This window comes from Agelaius tricolor, unplaced genomic scaffold (assembly GCF_023055355.1).
Source record: "Agelaius tricolor isolate 1412-34295 unplaced genomic scaffold, bAgeTri1.0.p SCAF_37, whole genome shotgun sequence".
Classification (NCBI taxonomy): Eukaryota; Metazoa; Chordata; class Aves; order Passeriformes; family Icteridae; genus Agelaius; species Agelaius tricolor.
In genome coordinates, this window is record NW_027269297.1 from 3,033,666 (window position 1) to 3,050,164 (window position 16,499).

Genomic DNA, 16,499 nt, shown 5'->3' on the forward strand with positions numbered 1-16,499 from the left:
CTCTCCCACCCTGCAAGGCACAGGCTGGAGGCTGCTCTGGAAGGAGGAGCTCTGGAAGAGGCCACACAGGGCATTGGTCTCTTCTGGGCACTGTTTGGGATTTGGGTTTTTCTGTGCACAGGGAATCTCCTGCAGCACAATGAAGTCCCTGCCTGGAGGTGAGCTCAGCTCCCCCAGTCCCTGTGTGACAGAGCCAGGGCAGCACAGAGGCTGCCAAGGAGCTCAGCTGCCCTGGGTGTCCCTGCTGCATCCTCCAGGTGACACAGACAGGGCTTGGGACAGAGCAGGTGAGGAGGGAAGAACCTCTTTTGGGGTTGGATAGAGCAGATGAGGAAGGAGAGGAGGGAAGAACCTAATCTGGGGTTGGATAGAGCAGATAAGGAGGAAAAAACCTGATCTGGGGTTGGAAAGAGCAGACAAGGAGGGAGAAACCTAATCTGGGGTTGGATAAAGCAGACAAGGAAGGAGAAATCTAATCTAGGGTTGGATAGGGCAAATGAGGAGGGAAGAACCTAATCTGGGGTTGGATAGAGCAGGCAAGGAGGGAGAAACCTAATCTAGGGTTGGATAGAGCAGATGGAAAGGGAAAAACCCAATCTGGGGTTGTACAGAGCAGGCAAGGAGGGAAAAACCCAATCTGGGGTTCCTGGGATGGACCCAGTGCTTGAAGCACTTACGTTTGTGAGGAGGCACCAGCAAATCCAGCGTCTTCTGGGACAGGTTGGGCCAGACCAGCGAGATCTCCTTCCTCAGCTCAGCATCACACTGGTGCTGCTTCACACCTCCTGCAGCCAGGGAGGGAGAGGAGAGCAGTGAAGCCCTGCCCTGGAGCACATCCCACTGTTTGCATCCCCCTTTCCCATTCCTTGGGAAGGGTGAGCCAGCACAGCCCTTCCCTGCCCAGGCAATCTGTGAATTCTCCATGAAAGAAGTGCAGGAACCCAGCAGGAGCAGCTTTGCCTCACCCTGGGCACCCTGAGTGTGAAAAATGCATGTATTTTATGATTGGCTTTTTGCAAATATTAAAATGAATATTATATGTGTTGTGTTAGAGAGTAATGCTGTATTAATTCTCTTAAGTACTGTGTTAAATATAGTTTTAGGTTATAAAAAATGTTAAAATAGAAACAATGTTATGTAGGATACTTTTTTAAAGAAAGGACTCGCACTGAGATAGCAGCCACAGGACACCTGAACCTTTCAGAAAAAGAGAATTTATTGCCCCATTATCAGGAGAAATGAACTTCTTCCTGCCTCAAAGGCACTGTTAGGATTCAGAGGAAGAAGCTGACCGATGACCAGACAGAATCCTGTGTTTGAATGGAATTTATGCATCATGGATGAAGTGTATGAATATGCAACAGGCTGTTGCTTTTAAGGGTTAATCCTTTGTTAACGTGGGTCCTTTTTTGGGCTTGTGCTGCCTAGAAAAAGGTACCCAGACTGTCTGTAACTCTTTGTATTTATTGTCTCATATTGTCCTGATTCAAATTGTCCAAATTATTATTACTTTAATTGTATTACTATTTTTTATAACCATTTTATTACTATTAAACTTTTAAAATTTTAAAAACAAGTGATTGGCATTTTTCACAGTGAGCACTGACCTGGGACTTAAATTTGAGCTCAAACTTATTCCATGCTTAAACTGCAAGTGCCTCTTCCATTGGGGAGTGTCTGTGGAGGCAGCAGCACCTCCCAGGTGGGATGGAAAGGACTCAGACATGAATCGCTGTGATGGTGTTCACAGGGGTCCCAGGATGAGGGAAGAGATGAGGATCTGACTCCATGTTTCACAAGGCTGATTTATTATTTTATGATATATATTACATTAAAACTATACTAAAAGAATAGCAGAAAGGATTTCATCAGAAGGCTGGCTAAGAATAGAAAAAGAAAGAATGATAACAAAGGTTTGTGGCTTGGACTCTGTCTGAGCCAGCTGACTGTGATTGGCCATTAATTAGAAACAACCACATGAGCCCAATCCCAGATGCACCTGTTGCACTCCACAGCAGCAGATAACCATTGGTTACATTTTGTTCCTGAGGCCTCTCAGCTTCTCAGGAGAAAAAAATCCTAAGGAAAGGATTTTTCATAAAATATCATGGCTACAAATCACAAAATCCTATAACCACAGACTGGTTTGGGTTGGAAAAGACCTTAAAGATCCTCTAACCCAAGGCTCTGCCATGGCCAGGTTCACCCTGCACTGAGCAGTGTCCTGATGGATTGATTACAAACCCTCTTCAAACTCACCAGCTCTTCCCAAAACCCCTGGCAATGGCACAAATTGAGGGTAGAGCAGAGCCAAACCCAGCAGCTCTGTCCAAGGGCCAAAGCCAGGCCTAAATGCACACATGGAAAGTGATTAAAGGCTGGGGGAGCCCCAGGCCAGCTCCCAGCTGAATTCCCCTCGCAGCAGGTAATTAAGGACTTCATCTGAATGACAGAGATTATTTTTCTAAGAGCAGAGTACGGGAGGAGGCTCTGGGTACTCTGTTACACCGTGGTTTGAACTCCCACACGGGAACTCATTAGGGAGGTTTATTAAGGGCCTGTTAAGCCCACTAAAGACTCAATTAAATGTAGCACATGAAACCTATTCAAAGGGAGCTGTAACAACAAAACAGGTCAGAACCTCACACCCCGGAGCAGAGCTAAACCACAGAAATAATCCAGGGTATCAGCTGAGTTCTCCTCTCTGGCTCCCTTCCAGCTTTCAAAAGGGTGGGGGGAGCTTTTCCAATTGAAAAAGGCTGACAGGTAACCAGAAACTGAAAATTAAACAAACTCTCAGCATCCTTATCTAGGAGCTATTCCTGAAATAAGATGCTGGCTCCTGAAGTCACAGGAAATCCTAAAAGCATCTGTAGAAATGAGTGTCTGATCCTTGTCTTGATCCCACTCCTTTGGGGAGCCCCAGGCACCTCAAAATTTTGTCCTTTTCCAGCAATGCCTCCCCAAAGCATCACAGGCAAAGTTTAAGCAGCACAGGAGGGAGGAGATTAACTCAAATATTTGCACTGGCCTAAAACTGCTTAGTTTAGGCCTAACCCTGCCTTGCCCCTGCTCCCAGGAGCCTGGTTCCCTCCTGTTACCTTTTAAATGAGGTGTAAGAGTGCTTAGGCCAGGCATGCCTCGACTGTGACCCCAGGCAGGCTGATGAGATGGGGTAACGACCCAGAGAAAAGGCCGGTGCGTTTTGTTACACTGCAAGGTTTAATTGGGAGCCAGTAAACGCCTGATTAACCACTCCAATAATCACACTGGATCTCAAGGTGGAATGTGCTCCAGGGCACTTGCAGTTCCTGCCTTGCTGCCAGCATGGAAGGGCTGGAATAGTTCAGAACTGGTGTGGAAACTCATTTCTGATTCAGAGCAAGGAGGACACGTCCTGGGCTTCCCAGCTGGGATGGGCAAGGATTCCCACATTTCACTGCCACCCCAAAGGCACAGGGATGCTCAGGACCTCTCTGGCCTCTCCCCAAGCTCCCCTTTGTGGGCACATTTCTCTTCACAGAGAAAAGCAAGGCACAACTTCCCAAGGATTTTCTGGGATTCACATTCTCTGAACCTCAGAGAAAGAAAAACAATTCTTATCTCATTTACTGCTCCTGTGTTTTGGAACAAGTGGAATGCATTGAGGAAGATTGTGTACCTGAAGGAATTTGCTTAATTGGATTCTGGTGTGAGTGTTTTTGATTCACTGACCAATTGAATCCAGGTGTGTGTGTGTGTGTCAGGACTGTTGGCTGACAGTCACAAAATTCTGTGGAGTACGTGTGCAGATTCAGTTTAGATGTAGTGTAATATAAGATAATTAATATATATAATTATATATATGTGTAAATATATAATATAAAGTAATTAATAAGCCTTCTGATATCAATGGAGTCTTCCTCATTTTCTCTCCAGACTTAGAAGCTGCCTTGATTTACTACACCCTGTCCTCGAGTGTTGGCATGGGAAGATAGGAATCCCACCTGGGGCAGAATTTCCATGGTTTTGGGAGGACACCAAGCCCACAGATTTCACTGAATACTCTGAGCTGGATGGGACCCACAAGGATTAAGTCAAACTCTTCAGTGAATGGCCCATCCAGGGATAAATCTGTACCCTGGGTGTTCCTGGCACCTTGCTGGGACCAACCAAGCCCATCTTGTGGTCAGGAGCTGGGCTGTGAGCCACTGTGCTCTCAGAAAACTCCAATTTTCTCCTGGTTTTCTGGAGCTCAGATGGCAGAAAATGCTCTCCCATCCTGCAAGGCACAGGCTGGAGGCTGACAAAGCTGGGGGAAAGCTCTGGAAGAGGCCAGGCAAGGCACTGGTCTCTTACTGGTGCTGTTTTGGGTTTTTTTCCATGCACAGGAAACCTGCAGCATAACGAAATCCACACCTAGAGGAGCTTCAGTTCCCTAATCCCTGTGTGCCATGGGCACAGAGCATTCCAAGGAGCTCAGCTGCCCTTGGTGTCTTTGCTGCATCCTCCAGGTGACCCAGCCATCCCCACCCTCTCACCTGAGGCCAGTTTGATCTCCAGCCATCCCCACCCTCTCACCTGAAGCCAGTTTGATCTCAGGCTGACCCAGCCATCCCCACCCTCTCACCTGAGGCCAGTTTGATCTCCAGGGCTGTGCGGATCAGGGCCATCAGTGTGGAGGTGAAGTGCACAGTTAAATCCTCAGGAGAGATGGGCATGTTCATCCTCACCAGGCGCTGGAGACAGACAGGGCTGGCTGTGAGGGGGGCCAGGAGTCCTCCCCCCACCCTCACCTGCCCCTCTCTGAACCCCCAAAATACCCAAAACATGAACAGGAAGGAACTGTTTGTGTGCTGAGCTGAAATTCTTCTGCACATGGATAGCAGCTCCTGTCCAGGAGTGGCTTTGGGGTAGAACTTCAGTGGGTTAAAGAGTGATTTGCCAGCACTGCACTGCAATCCTACAGAGCTCTCCAAAAGGAAGCCAGGTGGGGAGGCTCTCATCCCATTTCCTGACTGTCTCCAGTGGTGTCTGCACCATCCAGATGTTGGAACCCTGGCTGCTGAGAATTTCAGATTTCTGTGCTGACAGCCACTGACCCCAGGAGAACACTGCATTGACCTGAGGCTGTGGAGAAGCTTCCAGAATGGAATGGCAGGACTGGGATTGTGGGTGTGGAGTTTGAATAGAAGTGTGTGATATCACAGGGTGGGAAACTTATTAAAGTCTTAGGATATAGTAATATATATATATATCTCAAGATGGAGGTTTTAGGGCAGAGGCTGGTCCTTCTTCACCTTCTTCTTCACAGTTTAAGCAGTATTGTGTAATTAGATAAAAAAGTCAACAAAGTCCAAGGAAGTCCCTGGGTGTTGATCTGCCTGAGCACAGCCTCAAAACCAGTGGCAGCTTGGCCTGGCCCTTTGCAGGGGAGAGAATTTCATCCCCACCTGAAAGCTGCTTGGGCTGTTATTTACACCCCTCTGTCTGCCCAGAAACCTCCTCTTTGCCTAACAACAGCCCCTAAAGGCTGCTGGAGATGCCAGCTGCACTCCCCCCGAGGCTTTGGGTGCTGCAAAGTGGGCACAAGCCTGGCACTGTTTGCAGAGATGCAGATTTTGCTGCAGCCTCTTTGCTGCCCTGGGCAAAATCTGCAGCAGAAACTCCTCAGCTGATGGGAATTCTCCTGCTGGGGAAGGGAAGGTGGTGCAGGTGAGAGCAGGGAGCTGCTGGAGCCTCAGGCAAGGGGAGAGGCTCAGTGGGAACCCTGATTGCTGCTCTGTGTTTTCCCCAAACCAAGCCCTGGCTGGGGCATGAACACTGGGCCAGGTGTTCCATCTCTGGGATAACCTCCCTGCTTTGCCAGTCTTCCAGGTTTCACTTCCAATTCTGCTTCCCTGATGTATGGACTGAGCTGCCTTAGAATCCCAGACTGGTTTGAGTTGGAAAAGACCTTAAAGATCTCATCCCACCCCCTGCCATGGGCAGGGACCTTTCCCAGCCCAGGTTGCTCCAAGCTCTGTCCAGCCTGGCCCTGGACACTTCCATGCCCTCAGAGGGGGCAGACCCCAACCCTGGCACCTTCTGGAGACAATTCACCCTCAGGGGGACACTTGGTGGTGTTGGCATGAGCAGACAAAGGGCACAAAGTGCTGGTCCAGTGTAAAATCTGCTCAGGAGAGCTGAAATCTCCTTATTCACCCATTTACACATTTTCAGCTCTCATTTCATCCTGCAGGGACCAGAGACTGCTGTAACAACATCCCTGTCACCTGAAGTCTGGGACAAGCCCTTGTGCTCTCCCTCACAGCATGCCCAGAGGTTATTCTGTGTCTGCCCAGCCTCAGAGACAGGGAAATCAAAGTTCAGCCTCTCAGTCAGTGACAGTACCAAGTGCTGGCAACACCATGGGGTTTTTTTTTTTTGTTCACTCATGTCAAATGAAACAGGATTTAATTCCAATTCTGCCCTCAGCACACAAAAAGTTACCAAAAAAAAAACCCCAAAAAAACCATCAATGAGAGCCCACAGTTAACAATCACAGAGTCCCAGAATCCCACTGGAGTGGGAGAGAGGGAGGGGATGCAGAGAGAAAGAAGATGCATGCAAGTGAAGAACAGGCAAATGAGGAGCAATTCCCCACAGGAGAGCTCTATCCTCACAGAAATCAGCCCCAAAAACCACTTGGGCACATCTCAGGTGTTCCCAGCTGACTTCCCAAAGGATACAGATGCACAACACAGGCCACCCACAGCTGCACTGAGCAGTGCTCTCTCCTCAATCTGAGCCAGGACAGAAGATTTAGGGGAAGATTTTCCAAGGGGATTCCCACTTTTGGAAGCCTGGTTGAGCTAAACCCACATTTTGCTGCAAACAGGCACCTGGAAGAGGCTCTCCCTACCCCACCTCCTTGCCCTGCTCCCTGCATTCCCCTCTGCACTGCCACTTTCTCCATCCCAGTATCCAAACTGGTAACTCAGACACCTCCAGGCCACTGGAATTCCCAATGTGAGAGCCCAGCAGGGAGCAGAAGGGTGGGTTGAGGTGCTCAGGAGGCTCAGGAGAGGGGAGCTGTGATGGGATGAGTCCCTGTGTCCCCTCAGGTGCCAGGCTGGGATTCACCTCCCTCTGGACAGCACTTGAGGAGTTCCTGCCCTGCCAAGGTGAGCTGCAGGTTGCACTTTCCAGCTGCCCATTTATTGGCCAAAAAAACCCCAAAAAATAAGAGAGAAATGTCTCAGAACCTGCAGCATCCAAAGCCAACAAGCCTCAGCTAAAGCCACCTGAGATCCTCCCAAAAACAGGGAAAATTCCTGTCTTGGAAGCCCCTGGCTTGAGAAAATCTGTTCTTTAAATGAATATTGGCATGTCTGAGAGCTCCTGCTGAGGGTGGAGCAGCTGGAAGAAAAGAATTGATTCACCTTGGATCCAAAATAGCTTTGCCACCACGGCTCAGGGGGTGAGGGAGGGGTGGGTGAGGCATTGCTCACCCCACACCCCAAATCAATGTCCCCAATCCCCGTGGGCACCCAGAGCCACGAATCAGCCAGACACTGGCACAGCCAGGAGGGATTTGATCCTTGAGCATTATCAGGGGTGTTTTCCCAATGCCAGAAATGCAGCAAAAAGGCTGAAACTGCAAACAAAAGTTATACTAGGTTTTTTTTCCTCCTTTCAATATTACAAAATGACCTTATACATAAAAATATCTCCTGGTGCAGAGCTTGAAATTTCAAGCCTTTCCAGGCTACTTTCTAATTTTATCTGTATTTAATTCCTCTCCATTTCTAGAGGATCCATTTAAAGGGAATCCAATTGAAATTGGTAACATTTGTCAAACTCAAAATATTCTGCTTGACCCAAAATTTCTTCTTGAAAAATTCAGTCATGAACTTTTGGTTTTCATCCTGCACCAGGCTAGAAGAGAAAACCACAAGTTTTCTCAAAGATTATGGACAAGAACATAGGTAAAAAAAAAATTGAAAAAGTTGTTTAGAGTGTACTCAATTAAAACAAAAATTAACTTCCCCCCCATTTTTTTCTGTTTCTTCTGCCTGAAGTTGTGCTTCAAGACTGTCAGAGCTGTAGCTCATGGATTGAAACAGGATGAAAAAATTTGAGAGGGAAAGGGAATGAAGGAAAAAAAGGAAAAGGGGGGGGAAGGAAAAGGGGGGGAAGGAAAAAGGAAAAGGAAGGGAAAAGGGGAGGAAAAAAGGAAAGGAGGGGGGAAAGGGGGAACAAAATAAAAAGGAAAAAACAACAACAAACCAAAAAAATCCCAATAACAACAAAAATAACAACCAAAACAAACAGAAAAAAAACCCCAACTCTAATTTGGATAATTTCCCATCTTTCTGGAGCCCAGAAGGAAATTTTGGGAGCCTGCTGCTCCTTCCCTACACTGATAAAGAACTTGGGAATCACCAGCCACAGCCCAGGGGCTGGATCAGTGTTTGGACTCGATGACCTTGGGGGTCTTCTCCATCCTAAATGATTCTGTGATCCCATCAATTTAAGTCTTTTCTATCCCATCAGATGAAAAGGGGGAAGAAAACCTCTTTGACATCACCCTGCTGTATCAGGATTTGCTCACTGTTCCTGCCCATGGAATTGGGCGAGCTTTGAGGTCCCTTCCAACCCAAACCATCCTGGCATTCTCTGATTGCTGGGATGATCCAGGGGCGCTCGGGTGAATTAATGACGGGAAACGGGAAGGAGAAAAGGTGGAAATGCTTCCCAGGAGCCCTGGGCTGCAGGGAAGGGATCCAGCCAGCAGCAGGTGGAGTCCCCGCTCCGCTCTGGGAGCCCTCCCGCAGCCCCCGCCTTTCATTAGGCGGATTTGGAGCTCGTTAAAGCTCCTGCAGGAGAGGCCCCAGGGGCAGCAGCCGTGCCGATGTCTCTGGAGTCTCGTAATTAACGCTGGGTGATAACGAGGAGCTGATTAGAGGCGGGGTCGGGAGGCAGAGCTCGGTGCGTGGGGTCAGGAGGCGGCCCCGGCGCTGTTTAATTGGTAATTAACAGAGTCAGCGCTAATGAGGAACCGAATCTCTGTGACAGCAATAAATTCCCTTCCAGCTTTGCTCAGGGACTGCCTGGACAGTGGCCTAAAAGGCAGGGAAAGGGTTGGAGGAATAGGGGGGAAGTTCATCCCGGGATCAAAGGTGCCTTGCTGGATTCCAGCCTGACCCAGAAAAAGTGAGTGCACCCTAAATCCTGGCACATTTACCCAGAGACAGCAGGAACAGGAGCACACAGTGCCTGGAAAACTACTGGAACCCCGACAGATTTGAATTATTAAGAGCACCCCATCAGCCTCTGGGACAGGAACTGCTCTGGGAATGATCCCCAGACAGGAATAAATTCGGGACAGTGGAGCGCTGCTGTGGGAAATGAGGTCGAGTTTGGTGAATAAATTATTTGCTATGAATAATTCACCCCGACCTAGTTGGAATGATTCTACTCTGGTTTAATTCTGCTGGCTTTGGAGAGGCTCTCCACAGCTTTCATCCCTCTCAGATCATCCCAGGAATGACAGAATCCCAGGATGGTTTGGGTTGGAAGGGACCTCAAAGCTCGTCCAGTTCCACCCTTTGCCATGGGCAGGAACAGTGAGCAAATCCTGATACAGCAGGGTGATGTCAAAGAGGTTTTCTTCCCCCTTTTCATCTGATGGGATAGAAAAGACTGAAATTGATGGAATCACAGAATCATTTAGGATGGAGAAGACCTCCAAGACTGAGTACAAACACTGATCCAGCCACCACTGACCTGTATCCCCCAGTACCACATCCACATCTGTATGGTTTTAAATCCCTCCAGCAGTGGTGATTGCACCACTGGCCAAGGCAGCCTCTTCCAGGGCTTGAAAACTCTTTCTGTGACAAAATTCCTCCTGATGTCCAATGTAAACCTCTCCTAGCACAGCCTGAGGCCGTTCCCTCTGCTCCTGTCCCTGTTCCCTGGAGCACAGCCCGGCCCCCCTGGCTGTCCCCTCCTGTCAGGAGCTGTGCAGAGCCACAAGGGCCCCCTGAGCCTCCTCTGCTCCAGGCTGAGCCCCTGCCCAGCTCCCTCAGCCCCTCCTGGGGCTCCAGCCCCTTCCAGCCCCTCAATGCCCTTCTCAGTGTGGGTGGCCTAGAAGTGAGCACAGGAATTTGGGATTTTCCAGCCTCCTCCCCCAGCCCAGTGCAGGATAGAGCTCCCTGGTGCACCTCGGGCAAGCAGCAAAGCCACACGGAACTGCAGAGGCTGGTCAGGCTGACCAAGGAGAACAGTTGAGAAAAGGGAACCAGAAAACAGCAGAAAGGAAGGACAGCAGCCAAGGAGGCTGCAAAGAGCGGAAAATCCAAACAAAAACCAGTGTGGACGTGCTGAGAAGGCAACAAAGACGTGGGGAAAACACACAAAACCTCTGACAAAGACTGGGGAAAGTAGACATGGAAAGAAAAAGGGGAGATATGTGGGGCACAAGAGCTTTTGCTGGACAGAACAGTCAGGGGTTTAAAAACCAGAGGGAGAGGATGAAAACAGGGCAGAGACAAAGCCCTGGCTGCTGTTGGCACTGACTGAGCTGCACCTCCAGGAGCAGGGGGTGATGTCCCTCTGCAGGCTCTGGGGAGGGGTCAGTGCCCAGGGGGATTTCAGTGCCCTCCTGAGCCTCTCAGGGGGATTTCAGTGCCCTCCTGAGTCTCTCAGGGGGATTTCAGTGCCCTCCTGAGTCTCTCATCCACTTGGGAGCAGATTTCACATGAGGGACACCACAGGGGACACCTGGCAGGAGCAGGGCAGGGGGTGCCACATCCCACCACAGGCATGGGGGAAGGTGCCCAGCACCAACCCAGGGATGTGCTCACGGAGAAATGGAGGAGGGAAGGAGCAAAACCAGTCCTAACCCATGAGGGGTTAATTTTATCAGCAATAACTGGGTGAGAGATCAGCCCAAAGTGCAGCTTTAATCCATGGGGGAAATCCTGATCTTGTCTTAAATCTGTATTTTGGAGTTCAGGGCTCTTTGATAAGGGGGAAATGAATGTGATCATCTCCAAACCCAGAGAAATCCAATGTTCACCCAGACTGGAGCTCTTTGAACCCATCTCTGCCTGTGCTTGTGACACAGACACAATCCAGAGGATTCTTCTGAGATGGGGAAAAATTAACGATGTCTTTAAAGAATCAGGAGTCTGGGTTATAAAAAGAAGCCATTCCTATGTACCCAGGTTCTGTGGGTTTGTTCTGTAGGGACAGACAAATTAAAGGAGATATCAGGAAATTCTCAGGCTGAAGAAATGCCTCTGGGCAAAAAGTCTGCTATGAAAACCAGCCCAAATCTTATTTTAAATGCCAGTTTTAACACATGATCTCTTTATCCCCTTTTGTTTTCTTCCTTTTTGAATTCTACAAGATTTAGGGAAAAAAGAAAGAGTTTTATCCCTCTGGTACAGCCCCAGAGCAGATCTGGTTGCCCACCTGCAAACACCTCCTTTCACCAGGACACAGCTCTCCTAAACCAATGGAAACTCACAGGTGGCAAATCCTTGGATTTCTGTGGATAATTGGTGTCTAAAATAGCTGAGACCTGGAATTTTGCTCTAGTTAGGTTCCTCAAGCTCAGTTATGGTGGCCAGAAACAAATCAAATACAGCAAAGCCACCTCACTGGAGAGATTTAAGGTTATGTTTCATTTTCATTTTATTTTAAATCCTTTATTTAAGTCCAGAAAGATCTTGTAGGAAGATTTATCTGAATTTCTTCCTGCCTGAATAAATCAGCCCCAGGTTTGGCTCTGGCTTGAGCCTCTTTCCAAAAATCTTGGGTTTATTTGGTCTCAGTGAAAAATCCCTCAGTACAGGAGGGGCTGTTGTGGTGTGGATCCTTTGGATTGAGTTTTGGGGTTTGAGGGTGGCTGGAGTGACACCAGCAGCCAAAAAATCCTGTTGGGTTTGATGGATCCCCAACCACACCAGTGATAAATGGCTCTGAGCAACCTCTCCCTCTAAACTGAGCTTCAGTGGTGAAACTTCCAAGGAACCAGCCTGGAAATGGAAGTCTCCAAGCACCCTGAGAGTTGTTGGGAGGCCTTTACTGGGTCTGCTCCATTTCCATCCAAATTTCCAGCCAGGCAGCAGCCTTTGGGATAGAATTCATTCTGGTGGCCCAATTAAAAAGTTTTGCCAAATCAGCAATAGGCTGGAGTGATTTCTCCATCTCCCTGTCCTAAATGTTTCCTGTTAAAGTCATTTCTTCCACGAGGGTGTTTAAGGAGCCCTTCTGGTGTTGTCTCTGTTTAATTGCTTGCTCACTCCTACAGTACTGCCTACTCTAATGACTCCAATCTAATTAAGAGGAGGAAAAAACAACATTCTACTGAAGGGTTAGTGAGACAAAGAGCCTCAGGAAGAAAAATGGGGATCTAATAGGGGGTAATTTGCTCATTAGCATTGTCCCTCCCCAAATTAACCTAAAGGGGAGGAGAATGAGAGAAAAGAGAGAGAAACACTGACAGAAAGAGAGCAGAGACATACTTAGAGAGACAAACTGATGTGCCAGAGTTTCAAAGACCAGAAAAAAAGATACCCCAAAAAAATGATATATATAAATATATAAAAATTAAAAAGAAAAAAATCAGAAGATCCAAAATCTTGCTTGGAAAGCAGAGAAAGCACCAGAAAAGTCCAGAAGAACAACACCAATGCCACAGAAACCCCACTTGAGCCACGGCACAGAAAGCTGGTGGTTGGGCAGGAATTCCTGGCAGGGTTTTCTACCTTATAGGCAACACGAGCTGGGCATTTCTTCCCAAGGCCTAGAGGTGGGGACATGTGTCTCAGCATCTCATACATGTCTGTGTAACTGATGCGCCCGCTGGCACCACAGGGATGGAGGCAAAAGCACCAGGACACAGAAATCCCATCGGATTGAGGCGGGGAAAACCAGGGAAGGGGTGGGGGAAAAGGCAACACAATGGAGCAAATGAAAAGGGGGAGAGAGAGAGAAGGGAAAGCAGACAAGAAAACAGAGATCTGGTTAATCAGATTTCTCCGGGAAACAAAACCAAACTCAAGAGGTGGGGCAGGAGAAAGGAGGCTCCGCTTCCGTTGCTGTTTCGGCGCCCAACGTCTCCTCCTCCTGCAGGGGTGGCCCTGGGAATGATTGATGTCCCCTGGGAAGGACTGATGCCCCTGGGGAATGCTTGATGCCCCTGGGGAATGCTTGATGTCCCCTGGGGAAGAAGGGGTGGCAGGGCTGGGTTGGGCTGGCTGTTGGTGGGTGGGGGATGAAGGCTCCCCCGTCACCCCCCAGAGCAGCCAGGTCCCCATGCCAGGAAGAGCTGGGGGGCAGAGTTATGGGACAGGGCTGGGGAACACAGCCCAGCTTTCCTGCCAGGAAGCAGCACTTTGGGCTTGGGTGATGGGACAAGGGAGAAGTCAAACGTGGGGGTTTTGCTGAGGGATGTACTGGGACTGCTCCCATTCCCAGCTGAGGCTGGGATTCTGCAAATCCCTGCTCCAGCAAAAGCAGAGCCCAGCCCTGGCAGGAAGTGGGAGGAAAACCTGCTGCTCCCTCACTTTTGGTGAGGTTTGTTTTTCACCAAGCCAGCCTCAACTGGGAATTGCAGAGGTTTGGGAAAAGTCCTTCAGAGCAGCCCTTTGCTGAGGGCATCTCCCTTCAGCACTCTGTGGTGGTGGTGGATAAATCTTGGCCTGTAAAACAAGGGGAGCAAAACAGCAAGAAATTCCTGCTTCACCTTTTTTGTGCCTGTTGGAATTAGGAGCAGAACTGTGCCAATCTCCTTTTGTTTTCCCCATCTGAGGAGACCCAGGGATGTTATTAATAAAAGTTTAACCCCTGGAAAAGCAGGATAATGTCCTCATCTCTATACCAACAAAGAAAACCCAAGCACCCATTTAAACCCCCCTTTTCTGAGCAGGAACCTTCCCACCAGCCCAGTGCCCTGACACAGATCTCAGTTCCTATGTAAAGCTTTGATGGAGGAGGAGGAGAGAACTCACCCAGCCCAAAACATCTATTCCTGTCCCTGGTAACTGTGCAGATAAAATCCCAGCCCAGAGCTGATTTGGAGGCTGCTGAGAAACACAAAATGGAAACTGGAGCCCATGTCCTCCCCTGGTTCCTTCCTGCTCCTGGGCTGGGGTGTGGGGTCTCCTCTTCCTCTGCAGAGCTTCTGAGCTCTTAATCCTCACTCAGGTGTGGGAAACACCTGGGCTGGAGTGGAGAGGAAAAGGAAGCTCTGGGCTTCTCCTTCATCCTCTGTTTTCCAAGAAATTCCCTGCCTGGAACTGGGTCCCCACTGATGCCCATCCCACGCTGACTTCTCAGCAAGATCTGTCTCAAATCCTCCACCTGGGCTCTCAAGCACAGGGAGCTCTCCCTGTGCCATGAGCAGGAGCTTTCCCTGGTGTCCATCACAGCTTAGAGACATCATTTAATCCCCAGGCCATCTCTGGCTGTGGCACCATGGAAAACTCATCCCTCATCCCTTATCTCTGCCCAGATCCAATGCTTTTCCAGCTCAGGAAGTTGATCACTCAACAATGCTACAAAGCCAAACCAAAGTTGCTGCTCCCTGGAAACCCTGGGATGCCATTTCTCTCTGGAATATATTGAAGTGCTGGGAAAATTTTCCCCAGGACTTCCCAGCTGGAGCTGGCAGGATGGAAGCTGGAGGGTTCCCTGTCCCATAAAACTGCCTGTCCCCAGCCAGCTGGGGTGTGGGAGGAGACAGGGAAGGGATGCATGGAGGAAAAAGGAGGCAGTCAGTCAATCATTCCTTTTTTCAGGCAGGGCATTGGTTACGTTGCACTTTCTTTTCTCTACTGGTTGCATTGGCACTCGGGAGAGGGAAGAGGGGATAAAAAGAAACAGAACCAGGACTAGAGATGCTGGAGGGATCTCTGAAATTCCAAACCTTGTAGGCCACCCTATGAGGGCACTTCTTTCCTAAGCCCAGGGGTGGAGCAATTACACGTAACAAATTGTACATATCCTTATAATGAATGCGGCAACTGGAAAGGAAACACCAGAGGTTATGACAGCAAAATCCAACTGGAATCAGCTTTTCCACAGGCAAACAGGGAAGAATCAGCTTTTCCACAGGCAAACAGGGAAGAATCAGCTTTTCCACAGGCAAACAGGACAAGTTGAAAGGGCAAAACAAGCTGAAAAGAAAGGTTAGTCTGGAAAGGAAGGAGCCACTTTAACACACAGAGAGAACTTCCAGCTGCTCACTCAACCTTATAGCTTTGGATTTTCCTCTGGGAAACCTTCAGTGCTGTGTGGAAGGCTTCCCAAACATTTGGTTTCCTTTCCCACTCATGTTTTAATTCTCTGTCATGAGCATCAGCCTCCAGACTCTGCTGCCCAACACCCAGAGCCTGCAGGCCACCAAGAGCCTCTTTAATGGATTATACCTGGGATTTTATTACAGCTCATCAATGGATTATTGCCAGGATTCAAATTAGCTGCTTTAAAACCTTGGGAACCTTTCCCTGCCACTGTCACCTCCTACATAACCCCAGCAGGGCCATTCCTGGGCAATGAGGAATTTGCTGGGAGAGCAGAAAGTGTCACCTCCAGAGCCTGTTGGGCACTGGCACTGGGAAAATCCCAGTTTCAATACCAGAAGGAGAAACCAGACACCTCCTGGGAGCTTTATGGTCAGTCTCATTAACTTCCCACAATAATTTCAGCTAATTAAACAGCAGGACTATATTTCTCAAACTTTTTTGTATAACCAACCCCTAGGTGGGAAGAGCCAAACTTCAAAACTACCTCTGAAGAAAACTGGAATGATTTGGTGCCTTAGGGTAGAAATGGGGCTGTGTGTTCTGTTCCTGTCTGTCAGAGCTGGGGCAGTTCTCTGCTGTCCATGGGCAGTTTTTTCTTGATCTCTCCCCCAGCCAATCCTCCCTGCAGGAGATCTCTGCTGTCCATGGCCACTGAGTGTCCCTGCAGGGCTGATCCAATTCCAGCATCCCATGGGGAGATGCTGCATTGCCCAGGGCAGGAGCCAAGCATTCCTACCTGGATCCAATGTGAGCCTGGCACAGCCCAGCAGCCTTTGCCCAGGGCATTGCCAGAGGAGCAGCTTCTGCTGCCCTGCATGGCCAGAGGGAGCCCAGGCCCATCTCCAGCAGCCCTGGAGCTGCAGAGGAAAACTCCCCCCTTGTGCAGGATCCCTGCTCCAGCAGAGCCACAGCTGGCACTGCAGGAGGGCTGAGCCCCCATGGGATGGGGCTGTGCCACCCCCTGACACACAGGGGGCAGGTTGGATTCTGACTCTGCCAGTGGGTTTTTTTTTGTTTGTTTGCACTATTAAATTTGTATTTTTAAATTTTCCTAGTAGAGAACTGTTATTCCTATTCCCATATCTTTATCTGAGAGCCCCTTAATTTCAAAATCATAATAATTCAGAGTGAGGGAGTTTACATTTTCCATTTCAAGGGAGGCTCTTGCCTTCCTTAGCAGACACCTGGCTTTTCAAACCAAGTCATGTGGCCTCC

At 49.0% G+C, this 16,499-nt stretch overlaps 1 protein-coding gene across 11 annotated transcripts in view; it reads right to left on the reverse strand.

The window, feature by feature from the left end:
• CACNA1B (calcium voltage-gated channel subunit alpha1 B) overlaps positions 1–16,499 on the reverse strand; it is a 334,736-nt gene that overhangs the window by 18,960 nt on the left and 299,277 nt on the right. For all 11 annotated transcript variants that reach the window (XM_071453699.1, XM_071453697.1, XM_071453694.1 and 8 more), the window contains 3 exons: positions 12,744–12,840; positions 4,610–4,718; positions 678–785 (listed from right to left, as the gene is read on the reverse strand). In XM_071453699.1, the coding sequence (XP_071309800.1) occupies positions 678–785; positions 4,610–4,718; positions 12,744–12,840 (314 nt within the window). The remainder of the gene's footprint in view (positions 1–677; positions 786–4,609; positions 4,719–12,743; positions 12,841–16,499) is intronic.